Source organism: Tenrec ecaudatus, chromosome 8, assembly GCF_050624435.1.
Source record: "Tenrec ecaudatus isolate mTenEca1 chromosome 8, mTenEca1.hap1, whole genome shotgun sequence".
NCBI lineage: Eukaryota > Metazoa > Chordata > Mammalia > Afrosoricida > Tenrecidae > Tenrec > Tenrec ecaudatus.
In genome coordinates, this window is record NC_134537.1 from 20,601,253 (window position 1) to 20,625,511 (window position 24,259).

The following is a 24,259-nucleotide window of genomic DNA, read 5'->3' on the forward strand; positions in this document are numbered from 1 at the left end:
TACAGTAGCTCTTAATCCCAAAATGTAACCATTCTGTTTGGACAAGGCCATGCACATGAACACAGTAACTTAAAACGACTCCATGGCACCCTCTTGTGGCCTCTGATGGGGCCATCAGTTCAGGAAACCACTAGAGAGGAAGGAATGTTCTTTATGCGTTATCAATTCATCAAACCAGAGATGACAGTATAGTTCCAAGGACTAACAACAACAACAACAACAACAACAAAAGTTGTAGTCTTGGTTCTAATTCATGGTGACCCCATGTGTTCAGAATAGAAAAGGGCTCCACGGTTTTGTTGTGCTGCGTTTTGACAGCTACAATTTTGTACAGAAGTAGATCGCCAGGCGTTTCTTCCTTGGCGCCATTGGATGGGTGCGAACCACCAATCTTTCCTTAGTAGCGGAGCGTTGTCATGTCACCCCAAAACCCTATGCCATGGAGCCCGTTTTACTCGGTGACCTTACATAGGGTTTCTGTAGCTGTACATCTTGATTTGAGCAGTTTGAGGCTGACTTTTTGAGATTTAGCAGGGCAACTTTTACTCAACAGCGCCACCAGGAGTCCTTTTTGTACCGTTCAGGGACAAAAATTTTTTTAAATCCTCATCGAGATCTTTGTGTCTCTGGTGGCGTAGGACGGAAGGCATGGGGCTGATAATTTCAAGGTCAGCAGTTCAAAACCATCAGCTCTTCAGCAGTAGAAAGATGAAGAGTTATAATCTCGGGAACCTGTAGGGTCAGTTCTCCCCTGCCCTATATAGGGTCCTTATAAATCAGAACTGGTCTGATGGTCATGAGTTTGAGCTTGGGTTGTTTGAGAACTCTTTGCGGGGTAGGCTACTATGGTAACTACTAGAATGCAATCATTCCTTTATTTTAAAATTATTATTAATCATGTTATTGGGGGGCTGTTACAAATCTTATGACAATCCATCTCTCAATTATTAAGCACCCTTGTACATATGTTGCCACCCACATTTCCAAAACATTTTCTACTTGAGCCCTTGGTATCAGCTCCTCTTGTAAGATCATTCCGTTAATAGGCTCTGAGGTCACACATTATGTGGTCACACAAACCTAGCTTGTCAAATAGTCGAGTCCTTTCCCTAGTGTATCCTCTTCAGGAATCGTAGCGCCTGTGAAGACTGAATTTCTGCCCACGCTGTCTGCTGGACCCTGGCACGTGACGAGGCACAGGCCTCATTCATTCTGTTAAAAACGGTTTATCCTATCACCAGCCATTGTCAATGGATTGTGACTTAAATTTTAAAAGTTTGAACTGAGGCTCCTGAGGCTACAAAACGAATCAAGCCTTTAGCTTTCTAAGTTTAAAACAACCTTAACAAGTCGTGGTAAACAGTCAGCGGAACATCCTTGTACGGGGAGACCTTCGGTTTTGAAAGTCAAGTTCTTTGATGCCATTACCTCATTAGGCTCTCTGCTTGTAGGAGGAGCTTAAGGACAAAAAGAGGAGCAGGGTCATCTAGCAAGGTCTCTGGTGTCACATGCATTCAACCAGGTTTTGAAGTCGGCTGGGCTGATCGTAAAAACCTTCACCTGCGGGCCTTAAGGAGCGCATCCCAGACCGGTATGCCACTTGGGGCCCCAACAAAGGCGTGACGTGGCCGTAGGCGCCGACGTGGCCCTTTTCGTCCCCACCAGGCTGCAGGCACCCTTTGGGGTTTGACGGCGTCCCGCCCCCCTTAACCTGCCAAGGCCATTTACGCATTTCCCCTGCCGGAGCAGGCTGGGAAAACGAGGAGCTGGCGCGCGGCGCGGCGCCGCTTTGGGCAGGAGCGGAAGGCCCCGGGGACCGGGGCGGAGCAGAGTCGCCTGCATCCAGCGGTCCCCGAGGGAGGGGTCACTCGCTCGGCTCGGGAGGGGGGGCGCCGCGCATCGCCGAGGTCCGCGAGGCTACGGAGGTGGCCGCAGGCCGCCACCACATACCCCCCCCCCGGGGGGCTGGAGCCCGGTGGTCCCTCCCAGGCCGGCTGTGCGGCAAGGCCGCGCGCTCCCCTCCCCCGCCGGCGCCCTCGCCCATTCACCTCCCTGCCCTTCCGAAGGTCCCCAGAGGTGCTCGGCGCAGGCGCACAGCGCGGCGCGGAGGGCGGCCGGGATCCGGGCCTGGGCCTGCGGGCCGGCGTGGGCGCGGAGTGCGGCGCGCGGCGGAGCCCCGGGCCGGCCCTGCGGGGGCGCCCCAGCCGCGTCCCCCCTCCCTGTCTCCCTCCCTCCCTCCCTCGGGGGACAGGGCCGTGTGGCCCCTCCGCCCGCGCCCGGGCCGCCCGGCCGCCGCTGCCTCCGGGCCGCGCCGGGTCCAGGGCTCCGGTGAGTGTGATGGAGGAGCGGCCGCCGCGCGCAGGGCAGGCGGGCGGGCGCATCTGGGCACGCGGGGAGGGCGGGTGGAGTCCTTGAACGTGAGAACCTGCGTCTGTTCACGGCGGAATGGCGTCCCCACCCCCCGAAAGCCAGCCCCCCGCCTCCGGGGGGGACACCCGGGCGCCCGGCCCCTGGTGCTCCTGGTGTCTCTGGGCTCGGGTGCGTGGCACCCCGGGACCCGTCCTGCGACCCTGGGCTCCCCCTGGGCGCCACGCCGGCCCTCGGGCTCCCGCGGGCGGGCCGGGACTCCGGCGCGGGACGCCCCGGGGCTCTCCTTCCCCGGCCGGGTTGGTCTGCGCGCTCCCTGCCACCCAGTCTGTACCAACTCCCAGCGACCCGAGAGGACCGGGTCGAACTGCCCTTGTGAGTTTCCGAGGCTGTAACTGTTTTCGGGAGTGGACCGCCTCCTTTCTTCCAGCGGTGGTCTGGTAGGGTCCTTAGCCACCCTGTTTTTGTTTTTCTTAATTTTTAAATTTTTAATAAATCATTTTATTGGGGGCTCCTACAGCTCTTTTTAAATCATTTTATTGGGGGCTCGTACAACTCTATCATCATGCATCCATCCATTGTGTCAAGCACATGTGTACATTTGTTGCCATCATCATTCTCAGAATACCCTGCTTGGTTTGTGTCGAAGTAGCTATCCAACCAAACCTTGGGTTTGTTTTTTTACCATCTCCTTCAGCACAAAGACTGACATGAGTTGGCCAGGTAGCGTTCTAGTTAAAACTCTTCCGCAGCATTTGTGTGTCTCAATTATGTTTACATCATTCTCCGAGTGAAAGGGGGCTTTTTGGGGGGAGAGGTATTTGTTTTACAAGAATTTAGAGGTAACTATCTACATGGCATGAAATTGCAAAGGCGGTTCCTCTGTTTGAAAGATATTGACTACCTGTTCGGTTGCATCCTATTCGTTGAAATGTTTTGATGGGTGGTGGAAAAATGAGATGCTGATGTATCTTTTGGCATTGCCCTTTTCTTTAACTGGATGTTTCGTGTACCGCGATCTCAGTTTTGTAACTGTAAATGTCTACATAGGAATAGATACCAAGAGAGATGCAGTGTAACAAGAAAAAGTCAAAAAATGTACTTAAAATATGTGTACCAGAATGTTAGCAGCGGCTTCTCTGGTGAAGGGATTCTAGGGGAAATGTCTAATTCCCTACAGAGACATGCATTACATGCTTTTGGTGTTAAGAGGTGAAGGCGGAGCGAATAACTTGCAGGGGACTAGTGAGCAAATGCTTATGTAACATCCTCCCTCCCCCATCCTTCTACGCTTGGTCTGGGCCTTTAGTCTCAGAGGGTTGATTAGCCTAAGAAGTGTGTACCTCCCTAGCATTATTGTTCCCCTTGGTTTAGCCAAAGATTGGGTCACGGATTGAATTTCACTCCAGACCTGACGACAGGCATCTCTGCAGTCAGTCAGCCTGGTCTCATGTCTGATTTTGATTTTTGCCCCACATTTTCCTCCCATCTCTCCAAGACCACCTGAGCAGTGGGCTCTATCTAGTCAGCTCTGGGTTCCGGGAGCTGTGGTTCCTGTGGCCCCTTAGGCCACTAGACGATAGGTTTAGCTATGATGCCATTTCTGCCTGCCATGTAAATGCTGATGTGGATAGAGAGAGAGCACTGTATAGGAGGGGTGAAGAAAACTTCACACTGCATTTCTTTTCTGATATTCCCTCTACCGCACCACCACCACAGTGCAAAAAAGGGTGGGGAGCCCTTCTCTGATACTAAGCTACTTGCTTGAATTGAGACGATCACTTTCTCTGTTTCCAAAATGAAAATAAAGGGATCGAACATGCATATTAAAATCAGACTTGTGTTCAGAACCCAATCCCTCTTGCTGGCTGTCTAACTTTGAGCTACATATTTGACTTTGTCTCAATTTCCTTACCAGGAGTACAAATTATCATTCAGATTAAATAAGATCAGAGTATGTTGACAGTCTATACATAATAGATGCTCATTAGTATTTTACTGTTATTTTAAGTCCCTTAACAGTTAAATGTCTGACTCGGGTTTAGTGACTAAAATTATTTACTTTCCTCATGTGTGAAAAAATTAATGTAGACTTACGCTCCTATTAAGACGTCCTGCTGGTGGTGTAATAGTTACTTGTTGGGCTACCATCCACACAGTTGGTGGTTCCAAACCACCAGCAGCTCCATGGGAGAAAGACTGGGCTTTTTACCCGTGTAAACTGTTACAGTCTCTGAAACCCACAGGCGGTTGATATGGCCAGCATTGACTTGATGGCAGCAAGTTTGGTTTCGGTTTGGTTGCATACTGGTTGCATGTTAGATTGCTAACTACAAGGTCCAGAACTCAAAACCACCAGCCTCTCCACAGGAGGACAGGGCTTTCCACTCTCCTGAAGAATTACAGGGGCAGTTCTGCCCTGTCCTGTAGGGTCGCTACGAGTCAGAAGAGACTCAATAGCAGTGAATTTGCTCTTTTACTTATATACTCCTATTTTGGTGTCAGGATATAGTTGCGATAAATTTAATTCAAAGCATACATACAAGGGGACTTCAAAAGGTTTGTGGAAGAATTCCATTATCTTTTTTTTCTTCTAATTTTTAAAAATCATTTTATTGGGTCTCCTACAACTCTTATCACAATCCATACATACATCAATTGTGTAAAGCACATTTGTAATTTCTTTCCCCTCATCATTCTCAAAATATTTGCTCTCCACTTAAGCCCTTGGTATAAGCTCCTCATTTCCCCCCCTCCCTCCCGGTGCCCTCCCTCCTTCATGAAAACGTGATAATTTATCAATTATTATTTTGTTATAGCTTACACTTTTTTATCTTACACTTTTTTCTTTTTAATTTTACATTTTATTAGGGGCTCATACAACTCTTATCACAATCCATACATATACATACATCAATTGTATAAAGCACATTCATACATTCCTTGCCCTAATCATTTTCAAAGCATTTGCTCTTTACTTAAGCCCTTTGCATCAGGTCCTCTTTTTTTTTTTCTTTTTTCCCCTCCCTCCCCGCTCCCCCCTCCCTCATGAGCCCTTGATAATTTATAAATTGTTATTTTGTCATATCTTGTGACCTCCTCCATGGGAGACGGACTGCAGAGAATGGGGGGGAAGGGAGACTCCCGATAGGGCAAGATATGACAAAATCTTACACTTTTTAATGTTGCACTTAAACACAAGTTTATTTTAGCAGATCAGTTTTATTATATTTGGTGTCTGTTTGATTGCATTCTGCATTTTATTATAATACATTTGTATTTGTCTCTTCTATGTATGATAAGCATATTCATTAACTTTTCTAGTTGACTCTTTTGGGTGCTGCTTGCTGCTACCTGGGCGGAAGATAGAGAGCTAGGAGGATAAGTAGAACGTGGGGAAAACCTGGAGTGCTATTTAGCTTCCCGGCAGACTTGACTTTGACTCAGACTTTCGGGTCAGCTTTTCTTCCTCCTCCTTTTCAAATCCAGAGCAGACGACCGACTTTCCCTTGGGATACTTGGCACAGCACTTCCGCAGGTCTTGGATGACAGCCTGGCATTTCGATTCCATGTAGTTGTTGGCTTGTAAGCATCTCTGTATTTCACAGGCCTGTTTCTGGCATGGGTCTTTCTGTGGCATAGCCAGGGAATGTTTAAGGACTGAGTCGCAGAGACCATCTGTCCTCTGGCTGGCTCCCAGCGCTGTCCGTTGGGGCGCGGGCCACGCAGGCTCGGACGCACAATGGGCGCTGGGCGCTGATGGAGACGTCGCCAACTCAGCCCGGTCAGCACCTCGGACAGACCAGTCCACATTCCATGGCCTTCCAGTTCCATGTTCCCGCAAACTTTCTGAAGCCGCCTCGTATAATAACTTTTAGCGCTTAATGTCGTTTCTTCAAAAGAATATACACTTAATTCCTTCTATGTAACTTTCTAGTTGATTAAAGATCTGGCACCATTGGGTTCTTACATCTCAGACATGAGCTACTTTTGCCTCTATGACTTCTTCCCTTTTATCTACGGACATGTTTTGGTTTGGTTTTTTACCGCTGGCGAGAATATATAATTCAGCTTTGTTCGCTCCAGTATTAAGGATTACACTAAGTAGAAGGTAGTAAACGAATTATATCATTTTGTGGCATTTTTGTGTGAATTTCACTGTACCCTAGTTGCTATACCTGCTTTGTTCTCCCAGAAATGTGAATGAGAACAAAAAGAAAATTTCCCCATGAAAGTCACTCTGTTCTTCTATGTGATCAATGCTATTTGTGAAAATGACACTGTAAGGGAATGTACCAGCTTGAAGCCTGTATTGAAATGGTCTTAATTTTAGGAACTGTGCTGATGAAACTCATTAAAGGGTACCACAGCACAATATATTGAATAAGCATACCACGTAAGGCTTATTGTAGTTCTTCACAATGGCGCGTCATTTAAAAATGGTGCTTTTTCAACCTTACTAATAGAAACAGGAATTGGGCTCTGCGTTTAGACTTGACTAGAAACACACATCCAAGCTATAGAGAGAACGTTGAGTGTTGCTTTCATGAATTAGACTCTCATGCGGTGCACACATTTCTTGTTACTGATGCTTTGTGGGTTAGAAAGAAATAACAATGTTAAGAATTACTGTTTGTAACATATCTGACCCTTCCCCCCCTTCTTCTTTAGATTGAAAAGATATGAATGAATATCCCAAAAAAAGGAAAAGGAAGACTTTACACCCTTCTCGTTATTCAGGTCAGAATGTCATTGAAATGTTTTAAAGTTGAGTCACAAATTAATTCTGTTTCCTGTGATATTGTTTTCCCATTCATTTTCTCAAATGAACGGAAAAAAAGAGTTAAATATCTTCATTTCAGGTCAGAGAAAAATTTAAATAAACTTCGTTTAGATTCCTCGTCTGCCATGTGCCTGGAGACACGAGAATTTGTAGACATTTTATTTTATCATCACAGCTCCATGGATTGTAAATATTTAAAATCAGGTATCTGAGGTTTCATCCTCATCTGCCTCCTCCCAAGCCTGTACCCCAGGCATAATAACCTTAGTGAGCAATGTTTTTGTCATTGAAAACAAGCTCATTGCATCTAAATATCATCCCAGTAGGACCGGGTGGAGTTACCCCTGTGGGTTTCTAAGACTGTAACTCTGTACTGGAGTAGAAAACCTCCTCTTTCTGACCCACCGTTGCATAACCTACAACAAACACCAGGGCTCCCTGATTTTCGGGAAAGGGCTTGAGGATCAGGTAGGACTTCTGAATAATATAATTATCTCAAGGCTTGCCGAGGTGGGGGCATTCAGCAACAAACCAGGCTTAATGTTCTCTGACGTGCAGAGCATGTAGCCTGCATGCACTGATAGTGTGCAAATGACACTGATAGTGTCCCCAGATGGATGTAGAAACCCCTCTCTTACACTGCTGAGACAGCAGAGCCAACCTCCACCGAGGGGTCTAAACTTGCACAATGAGAATGAAAATTCACAGTGTTTAAAATGATGTACAGAGTGGAAACGTTTTTTTTCAACCTAATGTACAAAATTAATGGGAAAGAATCTCTATCTTGTACATTATCTTCAAAAAATGTGAACTTTCATTTTGTTTGTTGATTTTAAGATGTTTTGGCAGTATAGGAAAAGGAAGGCTCTGTGGATCTGAAGTAGAAGAGCTTTTTAAATTAAGGAAAATAGTACCGGTAGTACTTTATTATAGGATCTGTAATTAAAATTTTAAAATTATATAGGTTGGATAAAAGAATGGTTGTACTTAAATACTGTTAGGCAGGTTTCTCTAGAGAAACAAAACCAGGACACTTTTGATTTTAGATAGATTGATTGATAGATAGATAGATAGATAAAGTTGATACAGCACGAAAGAATATAGTAGCTAATTAGTCCACACAGCAGTACAGAGGGCTCAGTTCAACTCACTTCTGTGGAGCAGTTAATATACTGGAAGTCCTTCAGTTCATGAGGGCTGCTGGGTCCAAGGTCAAGGAAGCAGACAGCAAATATCCCTAGGGCAATATAGGCAGAGTCCACCTACAGGTAACAAATAGGAGGGCTGGCCATGGTCACCAATAGTCAGCAGCTCTGGAGCTTAGTGAAGCAGGCCGGGATGGGATATCGAGCTCAAGCAATGCAAGACAGAATCCACCAGCCTCAAGCTACATACCTGCAGCATGGCAAAGCAGGTCTATCACAAATACGTATTTGTTACTGTGCTCAAAATGTTTTTTGTTTTGTTTTATATTCAGATTCCTCTGGAATAAACAGAATTGCAGATGGATTCAGTGGGATTTTTTCTGATCATTGTTATAGTGTCTGTTCTATGAGGCAGCCAGATCTGAGATATTTTGATAACAAAGGTATGTCTATGTTATATTCCAAAATGTTTTCCTTAATGTTACTTTTACGTATTTATTTTTCTTCCTTATTTGAAAATGAGAAAGGTGGGGTGAAAGTAATGATTTCCAAACAGGCGGGTGTTTGTTTTAATTAAAGTAAACTACGTTTTCTTTGTTTATCTTTTCACTGTGAGTTGGGTGTGGGTTACGGTTGATAGAGTACATTATCAGTTTTACATGCAGCATTTCATACACATTTGCTTCATCTCATTCATTTCAATCCTGTCAACTCCATCCAGGACCTTCTCATGTGAATCCCTTTCAGAATAGTTGGTAATGGCAGCCAGGAACCATGTAGTTCATCTGGTCTCAGGATTGTGAAGATTGACGTTCAAGTGGGCCCTTAGTCTGTCGCACTAATTGTTTGCATGCGTTCTTCAGTTCCATCACTCTTCCATCCTCTGGACAAGAGACTCAATAATTGTACCTTAGGGGGCCATTCACGAACTTTTCACTGACCCCAGTTGCTACTCAGCAAAGTAGGATGCAGAACATTGTCTTTATGGACTTTGTTTGTGTCAGTTGACCATGGTGTCTCACAAGACTGTAGGCCTGAGCTCCTGGGCCAAGGGATTCATTTCCTGGATATGTTTGTTTATGCTTAAGATGTGTTCATAACTTTTCCCCATGTGTTCTACCACATGCATGGACATATGTGTAGCAGAAGTAAGTAACCATGTACAAGTATCCTTGGTCAGGCCTATATATTCATTAGTGTACTCCCACTCTCATTCAACCATCCTATCTACCCATGCATCTGATAGTACCTTCATCATTGAAAGATTGCACCGTATACACTCGAGTATAAGCCAACCCGAATATCAGCCAGGGCACCTCGTTTTACCACAAAAACTGCATTAAAAATGTGCTGAGAACTGGACTTATACATGAGTACATATGGTATATAATGGTTTTATTTTCATTGCCTGTAACTTTGCACTCTGCCCTGTGTCTTTCCCTGCTTCTATTGTTTGGGTTGGTTTTTTTAAGCAGCTAAGGGAATTTTAATATCTTAGATTATCAGACTTACAAATAAAAATCTCACTCATCTAAATCCATTTGTATTGGCTAGGACTTGATGGCAAAGCAGGAATGGCCCAGACCTGGGGCACATTTGTAGTCCAAGGTTAAGAATAGATGTATGCACAGCTTTAAAACTGAGCCATACCATGCAGTCTAGGGAGCTAAAGAAAAGAAAGAGCAGGTGGAGGATTAGGTGTTTTCCAACTTGTATCCATACTATGGCTCCTCTTTACTAGAGCAAAGCTTCTTAAATTGTGGGTCATGGCCCCACATGGGGGAAGATGAGTGAATCGGGAGAAGTTTGGCAAGAGTTTCTGAACTCGAAACAACCCAGAATCCAAAACCTAATACATAATGAACCCAAGGTGGTGTTTTTTTTCAGTAGTCAAGTTTTTAAAGCAAGTTTATTGGCATCTAATTCTTCACATATCACACAATTGAGAGGAGTAGGACAATCATTACCGCAATCAGTTTTAATACATGTTCTATGTTCTTGTACTAATTGTATTAGAGCCCCACCTCTTGTGCAAAGCCCTAGAGAGCCATTAATCCAGTTAATACCTCTCTGTGTTTTCCTATCATGAATTTCATATACAGAGAACATTAAAAAACTAACAAATTAAAACAGATGAAACCTCAGAAAGAAAGCAAAAATATTAAAAACTAGAACATTAAGATGGCTCATAGGGGAGATCAAATGAGGGTGTGCTAAATTTTAGCCTAACTAATCTTCAATAATCCACTTTCCAGTGCATGCCGCATCACTGCGAGGCTGCTCACATCTCTGGCCCGTGGGCACTGAGTCCATGTCTACCCACCCCGTCCTCCCTTTTTTTAAATAGAGACAACTTTAAAATAGGTCAAAAAAGTGATTGAATGATACGATATGATACTACAATTTTTTTCTTTTCTTTTTAAATCATTTTATTGGGGGCTCCTACAACTCTTATCACAATCTATCCATACATCCATTGTGTCAAGCACGTTCATACATTTTTTGCCATCATTCTTAAAACATTTGCTTTCTACTTGAGCCCTTGGTGTCAGCTCCTCATTCCCCACCCCCTCTTCCCTCCCTGGTCCCCCCTTCCTCATGAACCCTTGATAATTTATAAATTATTATTTTTTCATATCTTACACTGTCCGACATCTCCCTTCACCCACTTTTCTGTTGACCATCCCCCAGGGAGGAGGTTATATGTGAATCCTTGTAATCGGTTCCCTCTTTCTACCCTACCTTCCCTCTACCCTGCTAGTATCACCACTCTCGCCACTAGTCCTGAATGGATCGTTAAAGGTCAGAATAGAGCAGTAACAGTGGAAATGGATGTATGGGATTAGTAAAAGAGTAGGAGCCTTTTCAATAATTTAAAAGTGGCATGTGCAGCAATAAAGGCAATTGGATAAAAACTTTTCTTTTTTTAAAATCATTTTATTAGGGGCTCATACAACTCTTTTCATAATCCATACATACATCATTTGTGTCCACCACATTCATACATACGTTGCCATCATCATTCTCAAAACACCTGTTTTCTACTTGAGCCCTTGGTATCAGCTCCTCATTTCCCCCCTCTTTCCCCGCTCCCCCTTCCCCCTTGATAATTTATAAATAATTATTATTTTATCATATCTTACACCATCTGACATCTCCTTCACCCAGTTCTCCACTGTCCGTCATCCAGGGAGGAGGTTATATGTAGACCTTGTCATCTGTTCCCCCTTTCTCCCTCACCCTCCCTTGACCCTCTCAATATCGCCACTCTCACCACTGATCCTGAGGGGTTCATCTGTCCTGGATTCCCTGTATCTCCAGTTCTTATCTCTGCTAGTGTACATCCTCCAGTCCACCTGGACATTTAAGGTAGAATTGGGATCATGATAGTGGGGGGAGGAAGCATTTAAGAACTAGAGGAAAAATGTATGTTTCATCGTTGCTACACTGCACTCTGACTGGCTCATCACTTCCCCACAGCCCTTCTGGAAGGGGATGTCCAATTTCCCCCAGATAGGCCTTGGGTCCCCACTTTGCACTACCCCTCATTCACAATGCTATGATTTTTTTTTTTTCATCTTTGATGCCTGATACCTGATCCCTTCAACGCCTTGTCATCTCCCAGTCTGGTGTGCATTTAGCATGTGGGCTTTGTTGTTTCTCAGTTAGATGGCCCCTTGTTTATCATCCAGCCTATGGGAACCCAGATTCAATATCAGCTTTCTTCACCACATTTGCCTATTGCAACCACTTTGTCTTCAGCATTCGTGTCGGGGTAGGCTGGTATGCTTCTTCTGTGTGGGTTTTGTTGTTTCTAAGCTAGATGGCCGCTTAATTGTCTTCAAGCCTTTAAGACCCCAGATGGTACATCATTTGATAGCTGGGTACCCTCAGCTTTCTTCACAACTTTTGCTTATGCACCCACTTTGTCCGCAGTGATCGAGTCAGGACAGATCAGTGTGCTTCTTCCGTGTGGGTTTTGTTGTCTCTCAGCTAGATGGCTGCTTGTTTATCTACAGGTCTTTAAGACTCCAGGTGCTATATCTTTTGGTAGCTGGGCATCATGAGCTTTCTTCACCACATTTGTTTGTGCACCCATTGTCTTCAGCGACTTCAAGTGCTATATCTTTTGGTAGCTGGGCACCATCAGCTTTCTCCACATTTGATTGTGCACCCATTATCATAAGCGATCGTGCCAGGCAGGTAAGCATCTCAGACTGCCGAATTGTTAGAACAAAGTGTTCTTGTGTTGATGGAGTACTTGAGCAGGGGCCCACTTTCCATCTGTTTTCTTAATACTAAACTTATAAATATATGTACATAGATCTATTTTCTCCCTCGTCGTATATAAATATATTTACATCTTTATATGCCTGTATTTAAATCACTATGACTACCCTTTGCCTGAACCCAAGGTGTTTTTATTGACAAAAAGGAGTTGGGAGTGGGAAAGCTTTAAGAAGCCCTGTTCTAGAGCATTAGGTGGGTGATAAGAACAACTTATACTTGATCTCTTCTTCCTTTGGAATCACGGGAGCTCCCAATCCATTGAGCTCCTATACTGGGAGTTTTATTTACATAGAAATTTTAATAGAATGATTCATCAGTATAAACTCATAATGTAGTTCAAGATAGACATGATTGCATATGTGCACAGGTTAGGATGTACACATACTTTTTGTCGTTTCAACTAAAAGCACATTTTTTAAATGCCAAACCTGCAACATTTTTAAAATGCCAAACCTGCACACATAATGTCTAGACGTTTATTTCTAATACTGTTCTTCAATAAAAGTCAGTTTTGGGCTTTGTTTGTTTTCAGTAGCTCCTTGGAGAACTAGCTGATTCTAGAACTGGGGCAGGAAATCTACAGGATGAGTCTGCGCACTATATCATGCCAGAAAGTGTGGAAGTGGGCAGAACAAAACCCATTGCTTAGAGGAGCACACAGTAGCCAAAGCTGGAACCTTTGAGAAACAACAAAATAAAGTATTGGGTTATAAACGGAAGTGTAAATAAATCTCTGTTCAAGCTGATATTTTTTTAAAAGATCAAATAAACAAATGGGAGAGAAGAAAGAAATCTGTTATATATAAACCAATTCCTAATTATGCATACAGGTGTGCCTGTCTCAAGGCGATGGAACTACTTAAAAGAGGGCTTTGAGTAGTGATTTCCTTCCAAAGCATGCAGTATACAAAAGGGAAAGGGTGGCCTTACAGAGGACAAACGTGAGAAATGATATAGTAGGTAGTCAAGGTTATCGTCAATAGTCAGAAGTCTGTAATATGTGCTGTCCATACACTGTCGTGAAAAATGGCACTTATATTGTCCACCTTCTGGTAACCCAAACTCCCATCTGACTGTGAGAAGAACATCAAACACATTCCATCAGTAAGGCGTTCTGCGAAATACCTGACCAATACTCCTCGAAACTGGCATAGCCCAGAGAGGCCTAAGGAGACAAAAACCAGATGCCACCCAGTATTCCTGGTGAGATCCTGGAATAGAGAAGGGACTTTAGGTCAACTTTAGAATACCTGGTTAAAGTATGGACTTCTCCAAAGACCAAAACCCATTGCTATTATATAAGTTCGGACTCAAAGAAACCCTATAAACCAAAAGCCAAACCCACAACCACTGAGTTGATTCCAACTCAGTAATCCTGTGAGGCAGAATAGCACTGCCCCATAGAGTTTCCAAGGCTGGAATCTTCACAGGCTGATGGCCGCCTCTTGCTTCCCTATGGCAGCTGGCGGGCTTGAACCTTTGGTTAGCAGCCAAGTGCCTAACCACTACACTACCAGAATTCCCTAATAGGAACTTTCTATAACAATGTATCAGTTATGTCAATGTGTTAGTAATTATAGCAAGTATACTTTACTAATCTAAGAAGTTCACGGCAAAAGGAACAGTGTAGGTTATGTGATAATTTGTTGTACCATCTTAAAGAAGTCTAGTATGAAACATCATAAAAATCCAATATTCTCTTAGAAAAGCAGCCTTTTGCCATAACGTGAAGTCAGACCTGATAGGACAGGACTGCCCTTTAGAGTTTACAAATCTGTGACCTTTACAAAGTAAACTGCCATGTCTTTCTCCCACAGAGTGGTCTTGAGACACTGACCTTGACCTTTTGGTTACCAACCAAACCCATAATGACCATTACCCCTAGGATTCCTTCAGTCTTCTCTACCGGCCTGTATCTCCATGGGAGTTACCTCTCCAGCTTTAAATTCCCACGGCAATATCATGGGAGTACAGACTCATTCAAGCTCAGTAATGTAAATGTGAATATCCACCAGAAGGCATGTTCTGGTCCAGATGGCGCATAGAAGCAAAAGCTACTCTTTGCTTGGGCAGACCTTCTGTGTGTATAGGGTATACAGGTGTCATCTCTTGTCATGACTCAATCTAAGCTCTAAATACTTTGTTATAAATAACAGGTCCTTTTCAAAATCCTCTTTTGCAGATGACGATTCTGACACGGAAACATCAAATGACTTGCCAAAATTTACAGAAGGAACCAAAGCCAGGAACAGAAATCAGAACTACCTGGTTCCTAGTCCAGTACTTAGAATTCTAGACCACACTGCCTTTTCTGCAGGTTAGAGAACTAATTCATATTATTGACATATTTTTTGTGTCAATCAATGAAGAAGCAGTTTATTCTTTTTTTCCCCAATCATTTTATTGGGGACGCATACAACTCTTATTAGAATCCATCCATCTATCCATTGTGTCAGCACATTTGTACATTTGCTGCCATCATCATTTTCAAAACATTTTCTTTCTACTTAGCCCTTGGTATCAGCTTCTCATTTCCCTCCCTTCCTCACGAACCCTTGACCATTTATAAATTATTTTTATTTTCATGTTTGACATTGACCAATGTCTCCCCTCACCCACTACTCTGTTGTCCATCCCTAAGGGACGGGGGTGTATGTAGATCATTGTGATTGGTTCCCCCTAACTCCCCCCACCTTCCCCTTACCTTTCTGGTATTGCTACTATCATTATTAGTCCAGTTATTCTTTTTAAATTGCTGGTTGCATTTCTTTTAATAGGTTTTATTATAATAATAGACTGGATTTTACTTTCCAGAAAAGTCTGCTGATATTGAAATTTATGATGAAGAATGTGACTCACCTGAGTCAGTCAACCAGCAAACGCAAGAGGAGAGTCCTGAGGTTCGCACTGCCGAAGATGTTCCAATTGCTGCCGAGGTACATGCAATTTCTGAAGATTATGATCTAGAGGCAGAAAACAATTCCTCAGAGAGTCTCCAGGACCAAACCGATGAAGAGCCACCAGCCAAGCTTTGTAAAATTCTTGACAAGAGCCAAGCTTTGAATGTGACTGCCCAGCAGAAATGGCCATTACTGAGAGCTAATAGCAGTGGTCTCTATAAATGCGAACTTTGTGAGTTCAACAGCAAATATTTTTCTGACTTAAAGCAGCACATGATCCTGAAGCATAAACGCACTGATTCAAATGTGTGTCGCGTGTGCAAAGAAACGTTCTCGACCAACATGCTTCTGATTGAACACGCCAAACTGCACGAGGAGGATCCCTACATTTGTAAATACTGCGATTACAAAACCGTGATTTTTGAGAACCTCAGCCAGCACATCGCAGATACCCATTTCAGCGATCACCTCTATTGGTGTGAGCAGTGTGATGTGCACTTCTCCTCGAGCAGTGAGCTCTACTTACATTTCCAGGAGCACAGCTGTGACGAGCAGTACTTGTGCCAGTTCTGTGAACATGAAACAAATGACCCGGAAGATTTGCATAGCCACGTGGTAAATGAGCACGCGTGTAAATTAATAGAGTTAAGCGATAAGTATAACCATGGAGAGCATGGACAATACAGCCTCTTAAGCAAAATCACCTTCGACAAATGTAAAAACTTCTTTGTATGTCAAGTATGTGGTTTTCGGAGTCGACTTCATACAAATGTCAACAGGCATGTTGCTATTGAACACACTAAAATCTTCCCTCACGTTTGTGATGACTGCGGGAGAGGCTTTTCCAGTATGCTAGAATATTGCAAGCATTTAAATTCACATTTATCTGAGGGGATTTATTTATGCCAGTATTGTGAATACTCAACAGGGCAGATCGAAGACCTTAAAATTCACCTAGATTTCAAGCACTCGGCTGACTTACCTCATAAATGTAGTGACTGCTTGATGAGGTTTGGAAATGAAAGGGAATTAATAAGCCACCTTCCGGTTCATGAGACAACTTGATTAATGTCAATGTAAAATAAATTTGGGGTTTGGTTTGGGTTTTTTATTTTGAGATGTTGAAATGGATGATCTTAAAGATGATTTAAGGGAAATGCCTTTAACAAGAATGTTTTTAATTTTCAGTTTTTATGGCTTTGCAACATTGTCAGCATATAATTCACCTGAAATGTGTTATTTTTGATTCCATGGTGAATGGAATACTTTGGTGACTCTTTCTATTGCATGTGCTCCAATCTCATGAATTGTTCAAAAAAATTGTACTGAAGAAACTTCTGTTATGATAGGTGCTCGTGAGTTGTTTTAAGCAAACAAACACGGACACAAGACAAACTCGGTTTTCAGTGATGAATCACTTCACATATGATGTCATTAAAGTCCAGCACTGAACCAGATCTGAAAGCACTCCCCTGTGTGTGATGATGCCCTGAGGTGCGTCCACTAACCATAACCCCGCGCCCCTTTTGCATTCCCCACTAGTATGTTCCCCCATGGCATCAGTGGGCACGTTAGTAACACTAAGAGGTCAATGCTGCTGCAGAGAGGAAAGACCCCATTCTTGTCAGACACTCTGGTTTTCGGTAATTCTAGCTTTCTCTTAATATTGTTGCTAAGCCCTTATCTAGGTGTTGAGTCATTTTAACTGTCCGCAGGGAGGGATGGAACTGGTGAGGGATCAGGCAGTAAAGGAAAAGCCTTTTCATAACTCAGAACGTGTCAGCATTTGATCGGCAGTGTTTGCTGCAAACTTAGGGTCAAACTTCTGGTGTTAAATGATCTGTTGGAATGCACTGAAGGGATTGCAGTAATGTGTAAAAGATTATATAAAAGAAAGAAAGGGGCTGCTAGCATGATAATGTATAAATTACTTTTAACAATGGCGAAAATTGTTTCACTTCTGAAATAACAGTACCAAAAAGGTAGCAGAAGCTCATTGGCCTCAACTACAACAAACATGCCTGCAAACAGTACCACGTCCCGGGATACTGAGAGTTGAAAAGACCTCTGGTACAGCCTGCAGTTATATCACTGAAGTCCATTTTGAGAATGGCGGCTACAATTGCCCTCAAAACTCATCATCTTTTGAATTGTGTCTGTAAATAATTTTGTCATAGATGTATAGCTATGTTCCTATTCTCCTTGGTTTATGCACGAGATTAAGGAACCCCACTGCAAATTGAAGGATTGAAGTCCTAAGTCCACTCAGTGGTGACTCAAAGGCTTGGTGATCTGCTTCCAACCTCAGCTTTGACCACTCCGTGACACATCGGTGCTCTGAGTTGGAATCTGTCCACTGCAACTGGTTTTTTAACTGGTGTTCTTAGAAGCCATAATGTTATTTACTTGGTCGAGGGAGGGGAAGAAGCCGGTCAAGGAGGTCTGTCAGGTAAAAGTATCACAATTCAAGTTGGAAGAGAATCCTAAACACATACACACACACACACACACACCCTCTCTATCACAGCCTTGGCGTTTCAGATAAGTTTCTTATGAAAATAAAAACTTAGCTTGTAATTAGCCCAAGATCACATAACCCATTATAGCAGACAGGCTACTTGGCTTCAGGTCAGGTACTATTTCCATGACACCGTGTTACATAAAGCTAAAGTCTGTCCTTGAAATGTCACTTCACTGAGTCATTCTGGTGAGTGTGCTTTGTCTTTTTCTACACACATCCTCTCAAAAAGTTACCGAAGGAATGATTCCAGTTCGGGCACCCCTGAGGGACAGAGTCGAACTACTCCCCTGTGTTTCCGAGACTTTAAATCTTTACAAGGGTAGATAGCTGGAGAAATTTGATTTTTAAATAGCACACAATCCTTGAATGTTTGTTTTTAAATTCTGTATTTTGCCTCTACATTGGGTCAGTGGTCACATCAATGAGATTAATGCAACTACTCACTACGGACATGCATGTTCGGAACCATATATTTCTGTACTTTCTGTTGAGTCTGCAATTGGAAGCCACAACCCACTGACAGTTTGTCCAGCGATTTTTTTTTGCTTTGATTCAGTTTTTAAGTGAGTCTGTGATAGATCCTAAATTGCTGACATAGCTGGTTTATATTTTAAACTTAAAATATATCCCTAGAAAAATGTTTTTCCAACCACAAATCAATTTTCTTTTCAAAGACACATTTCCATCGAACTCTGTTGTGACTTGATTCACAATTCCAGTCTGAGAAAGCATACTGACTGGTGTTTATTAGCACATCAAGAGAATACTTGGCAGCAGTGAACAGTCATGATGGGTTAGAGTTGTTTTCCTTGTTTTTTCTGTCTTTACCTGTTAAAGAATTGTTGCTTTTAACATTCCAAAGCATTTCCTTTGTGCTCCAGATTTTGAAAACACATGTGAAGGATTCCAAGCTTTTCCTCTTCCTGCTTGCAAATGTGCTAATTTGGTAGGTATAAAATTGCCTTTCTGTAGTCTTGGGTTTCTCTGAATTTGAGTCCCTATATTAACCATTTTCTCAGTTTCACAGGTCTAATGCCTATAATTTCTGAATTGTTGCCCACATATATACTGGGTTTTTTTTTTTCATTTCTTGCAGTAGCCTTTAGCACCATTAATTGTTTTTGAGCCTGCTAATTTATCATTAATCTTTGTTTTGTTTCTCTGTTAATCCCACCAGAGAATAAGACAAAAATCTAAGACAAAGATGTGTATATATTTTTTAATGTGTATATTTACGGTATAAATTATAAATTCACAAGACCAAAAGCTGTCATGTGTAATTTAAATGTTTTTATGCTTAATTTGTAAGTTTAAGAACTAAACCTATTAGTATTATTGTGGCGTGTGCTGTAATTATTTGTAGTCTACTTCACAGCAGAGATGTAAAGATCATTCTGGGTAAAAGTTTTCTGTATTACAAATACCACAACTTTTTTGTTTGAGTTCAGTTATAGTAACCTTCTTAAACAATAATTACCCAAACCCAAAATAAATCACATTAGTGAAAATTAATTTCCGGTGCAGTGTAGCACTGATGAAACATACAACTTTCCTCTAGTGCTTTAATGCTTCCTCCCCACACCCCAGTATCATGACCTCAATTCTACCTTACAAATCTGGCTAGACCAGAGGATGTACATGGGTACAGATAAGAGCTGGAAACACAGGGAATCCAGGACAGATAAACCCCTCAGGAACAATAATGAGAGTAGCCATACCAGGAGGGGAAGGGGAAGGGGAAGGTGAGGAGAGAAAGGGTGAATGAATCACAGTGATGTACATATAACCCCCTCCCTGGGGGGGGATAAACAACAGAAAAGTGGGTGAAGTGTAGGGACTTTGGAAAAATGATTTATAAATAATCAAGGGTTCGTAGGGGAGGGAGGAAAAAATGAGAAGCTAATACCAAGGGCTCATTTTGTAAATGATGGCAACAAATGTACAAGTATGCTTGACACGATGGATGGATTGTGATGAGTTGTATGAGCCCCCAATAAAATGATTTTTTTAATGACAGCATATTTTCCCAGTACAATTAAGAACCAAAAAACCAAACCAAACTCACTGCCATTAAGTCGATGTTAATTCATAGATAGCAACCCTATAGGAATGAGTAGAATTTCCCCTGATTCCACAAATCCCCAAACTCGACAAACCCTGAGGATTTTTTTAAAAAAATAGATTTACAGAAAAATACATGATCGTTAGACTATCACAAAGTAAAGATAGATATGTGTTGAGTACTGTCGAATTGGTTCCCAGTCATATGCTCAACAGAACAAACCCTGCCCACCCCGCACTGTTCTTGAAATTATCTCTGGGTCCATTGTAGCCACTGAGTCAACCCATCTTGCAGAGGATCTTTCTCTTTTTCCCTCCCTCTCGACCAAGCATGATGTCCATTTCCAAGAAGTGGTTTCTCTTGATAGCATGTCCGAGGTACAGGAGATGCAGTCTCACCCATTTGTACTTGGAAGGAGCCTTCTGGTTGCTGTTATTCCCAATTTTGTACCTACTGTCGACGGTTCGTGGAACTTTCAACATTCTTTGCTAGCACCGTAACACAAAGGCCTTGATTTTTCTTGAGTTGTGCTTATTCAATATTCAATTTTCACTTTCATAGGAGGTGATTAAGTATACCACGGCTTGGGTCAGGCGCATAGTAGCCCTTAAGCAGTCTTGCTCTTCAACATGTTAAATAAGTCTTGTGCAGCAGATTCACCCAATGCAATGTGTTGCTTGATCTTATGACTGCTACTTTCCTGAGCATTGATTGTGGATCCAAGTGAAAGAAAATCCTTGACAACTTCAATCCTCCTTTGCTTATTACTCATTGGTAAAGTTGGAAGGATTTTAATTTTATTTACATGAAGTCATAAACCATCCATGTCAAAGGCTACAAACCTTGATCTTCATCAGCAAGGGTTGTATGTCCTCACTTTTCAGCAAGTAAGGATATCATCTGCATTTTCAAAATCACTATTAACACTTCTTCCAATCCTGATACTCAGTTCTTCTTCAGGTAGTCCAGCTTCTCTGATGATTTGCTCAGCATACAGATTGAATAAGTATGACGAGAGGTTACAACCCTGCCACACACCTCTTGATTTTAAGCCATGCGGTATTCCCTGAATCTGTTCACAGAATGGCCTTTTGATCCACATTTAGGATTCAGATGAGCACAATTAGTTTTTTCTGGAATTACTATTCTCTTCAAGGTTATCAATAGTTTATTATGGTTCACACAGGCGGTAAAACACAAGCATCTTTCTAGTATTCTCTACTTTCAGCCAAGATTCATCTGACATTGGCAATGATAACCCTTGTTCCACATCATCTACCTTATTTGGCCTGAATTTCTGACAGCTGCCTATCACTGTACTGCTGTAGCTATTGTTGGATAAACTTCAGCAAAATTGGGTTTGCATGTGATGTTAGTATTGTTCTATAATTTGAACATTCTCCTGGGTCATCTTTGTTTGGAATAGGTACAAATACAAATGTGGTAAACAGGACTTGGTAGAGTGTTGTGGTAGTTACATAATCTGTTGTCAATTTGAGACTATTAAGAGTGAAGAGGTGGAGTTTCGCCTATCAATAAAGTCAGATTGAGGAGCTCATTTGGAGGCACTAAGAAGACAAATAGTGACTCACTGTCTCACTCACTTATGGTCTCACTCACTCATGGTCTTATTCACTCACTCACAAAAAAAGAAAAGAAAAAAAATAGCTCACTGGAGGCTGGATACATGCTCACTTCCTATGAGACACCCCTACTGACAAGACACATGAAGCTACGCTAGTGCCCTGGCCCTGGGGGAGCCATGTGGAGACCCCTGCCAGTCCTGAGATGCTTCCACCACCACTGGATCCACCAGACATTCCACCCACTGGCCTGTGATCTTCCTGCATTTGATGTCATTGTGTTAGGTAACAAAACAGGGACAGAGGCTGTCCCTACACATGCCTGAAGGCCCCCTACAGGAGGTTGGAAGAGAATCAGGTGAGCTCTTAGCCAGCCATAAAGACTAACTGGGGCTGGGACAACATTGGAGGCACAGTGCAGGAATTGCACCCCATCTGACCCCACCACACTCAGGTGAAACTCTAATGGTGAGCAACAGAACAGCAAGGGGAACAGAGCAACTGAGACCCCAGGGAACACTAAAAATAGACTGTGGGGCCAGGGCATGGCACCCCATCAGACTTGACCAGAAAACACTCCTAAAGGTCAACATATTTGTCGTTTTTGTTGTTTTGTTTTCTTTTGTTGCTTTCTCTTGCTCTATCTTGTTTTTGTGCATATTATCTGCAGGTCTATCTAGATAAGATAGGATGGATAAATAAGCTGGAGGAGAAAACAACAGATAGACAGTTCTGATGGGACATGGGAGTGGGAGGAGGGGGAATGGAAGTGGGTGTTAACAAACCCAGGGACAAGGGAACAAGTGATCCAAAATCAAAGGCGAGGAGGGTGTAGGAAGCCTGGTAGGACTTGATCAAGGGCAATGTAACCGAGAGGAATTACTGAAACCCAAATGAAGGCCGAACATGACAGGAAAGTCAAGGAAATAGAAGAAAGAACTCTCCAGCTCCAGAGCTCTAGAGTAGCTCCATGTGTCTTGTCAACAGGAATGTCTCACAGGCAGGAGCATGTGTCCCACCTCCAATGAGCTATTTATCTCCTTACTATATCCAAATGATGTCATCAATCTGCAACTTGATTGACAGACTAAACTCCACCCCTTTACTCTTAATAGTCTCAAATTGACAACATTTTGTAACTACCACTAATTTGTGCTCCACTCACTCATGTCAGAATCAGGAACAGGTGTCTCACGTTGTAAGTCGAGTGGGGAACAAGTCAATAACAAAAGGCCACAGAGTTGTTCTACCATTTTGAACCTCTTACTAGGAGTCCTAGTGGCATTGTTGTTTATGTGTTGGACTGTGAGAGAGTTAGTTTATTGTGCCTGCCTGGCCGATAAACACAAGTGGGATTAATTAAAGAGCGCAGAGATAAATGGCTTGGTGAGCCTCGCCTTTCTTGTCTCTTGCTCTTTGATCATCGGACCAGTGTGTGGCTGCCTTGCTTGTTCTGTGCCTCAATTTACAGGCTACACTACCTGTGGGATGCCTAGCCTGTGGACTGTGTCGCTGTAAGTTGAGGTCCCTTTAAGACCACACAATTGGAATTTACATGTCTTGAGCTGGGGACTTGACAGTTGGTGACCTGCCTTGCTATTTGCTGCCTGTGCTGGGATAGCCTAGCGCTCTCTCTACAGAGGACTACCTGGCAGCCCTCAAGACTTAAAGGACTGCTACTGTCTCACAACTATCTCACGGGAGTGAGTTGCACTGAGCCATTTGTAATGCTTTATAATTTAACTGTTCATTTCTTGTATTATATATCTATTGATCTGTATATAATGTAACAGTCTGAACAAGCGGCCATCTAGCTCAGAAGCAGCAAAGCCCACATGGAAGAAGCACACCAGCCTGTGTGATCACGAGGTGTCAAAGGGATCAGGTATAAGGCATCATCAAAAAAAAAAAATCGCACCATAGTGAATGAAGGGGGAAGTGCAGAGTGAAGACTCAAAGCTCATTTGTTGGCCACTGGAGATCCCCTCACAGAGGGGTGTAAGGGAGGAGATGAGTCAGTCAGGGTGCGATGTAGCACCGATGAAGAATACAGCTTTCTCCCAGATCCTAAATGCTCCCCCCCCCCACTACCATGATCCGAATTCTACCTTGCAAGTCTGGATAGAGCAGAGGTTGTACACTGGTGCATATAGGAGCTGGAGGCACAGGGAATCCAGGGTGGGTGATCCCTTCAGAACCAGGGGTGTGAGGGGCAATACTGGGAGAGTAGAGGGTGAGTGGGTTGGAAAGGGGGAACCGATTACAAGGATCTACATGTGACCTCCTCCCTAGGGGATGGACAACAGAAAAGGGGGTGAAGAGAGACGCCGGATAGGGCAAGATATGGCAAAATAATAATCTATAAATTATCAAGGGCTCATGAGGGAGGGGGCAGCGGGGAGGGAGGGAAATAAAGGACCTGATGCAAAGGGCTTAAGTGGAGAGCAAATGCTTTGAAAATGATTAGGGCAAAGAATGTACAGATGTGCTTTATACAATTAATGTATGTATATGTATGGATTGTGATAAGAGTTGTATGAGTCCCTAATAAAATGTTTTTAAAAATTAGCTGTTCATTTCTTATGTTATATATCTATCTTTATAAATA

General features: G+C 42.9%; 1 protein-coding gene and 1 pseudogene across 2 annotated transcripts; one reads left to right on the forward strand and one right to left on the reverse strand.

Annotated features, from left to right (window-relative positions):
- The first annotated feature begins 1,546 nt into the window (after window positions 1-1,546).
- Window positions 1,547-22,310, forward strand: ZNF639 (zinc finger protein 639). 2 transcript variants are annotated; one of them, XM_075556066.1, is made up of 5 exons: window positions 1,547-1,591; window positions 7,039-7,107; window positions 8,628-8,738; window positions 14,768-14,902; window positions 15,400-22,310. In XM_075556066.1, exons 2-5 carry the CDS (start codon window positions 7,050-7,052, stop codon window positions 16,548-16,550), a joined length of 1,455 nt encoding a protein of 484 aa, XP_075412181.1. In that variant the 5' UTR covers window positions 1,547-1,591; window positions 7,039-7,049; the 3' UTR covers window positions 16,551-22,310. The 2 variants fall into 2 exon arrangements, with proteins under 2 accessions (XP_075412181.1, XP_075412180.1); XM_075556065.1 differs by lacking the exon at window positions 1,547-1,591 and adding an exon at window positions 1,796-2,328.
- On the reverse strand, window positions 5,783-6,007 carry LOC142454659 (cx9C motif-containing protein 4 pseudogene; annotated as a pseudogene).
- Window positions 22,311-24,259: the final 1,949 nt, after the last annotated feature.

Excerpts from the sequence above, each read along its gene's own strand:
- ZNF639 (XM_075556066.1), top strand. The coding sequence starts at position 7,050 with ATGAATGAATATCCCAAAAAAAGGAAAAGGAAGACTTTACACCCTTCT. Across the intron at positions 8,739-14,767 it reads GAGATATTTTGATAACAAAG|ATGACGATTCTGACACGGAA; the intron begins GTATGTCTATGT and ends CCTCTTTTGCAG. Across the intron at positions 14,903-15,399 it reads CCACACTGCCTTTTCTGCAG|AAAAGTCTGCTGATATTGAA; the intron begins GTTAGAGAACTA and ends TTTACTTTCCAG.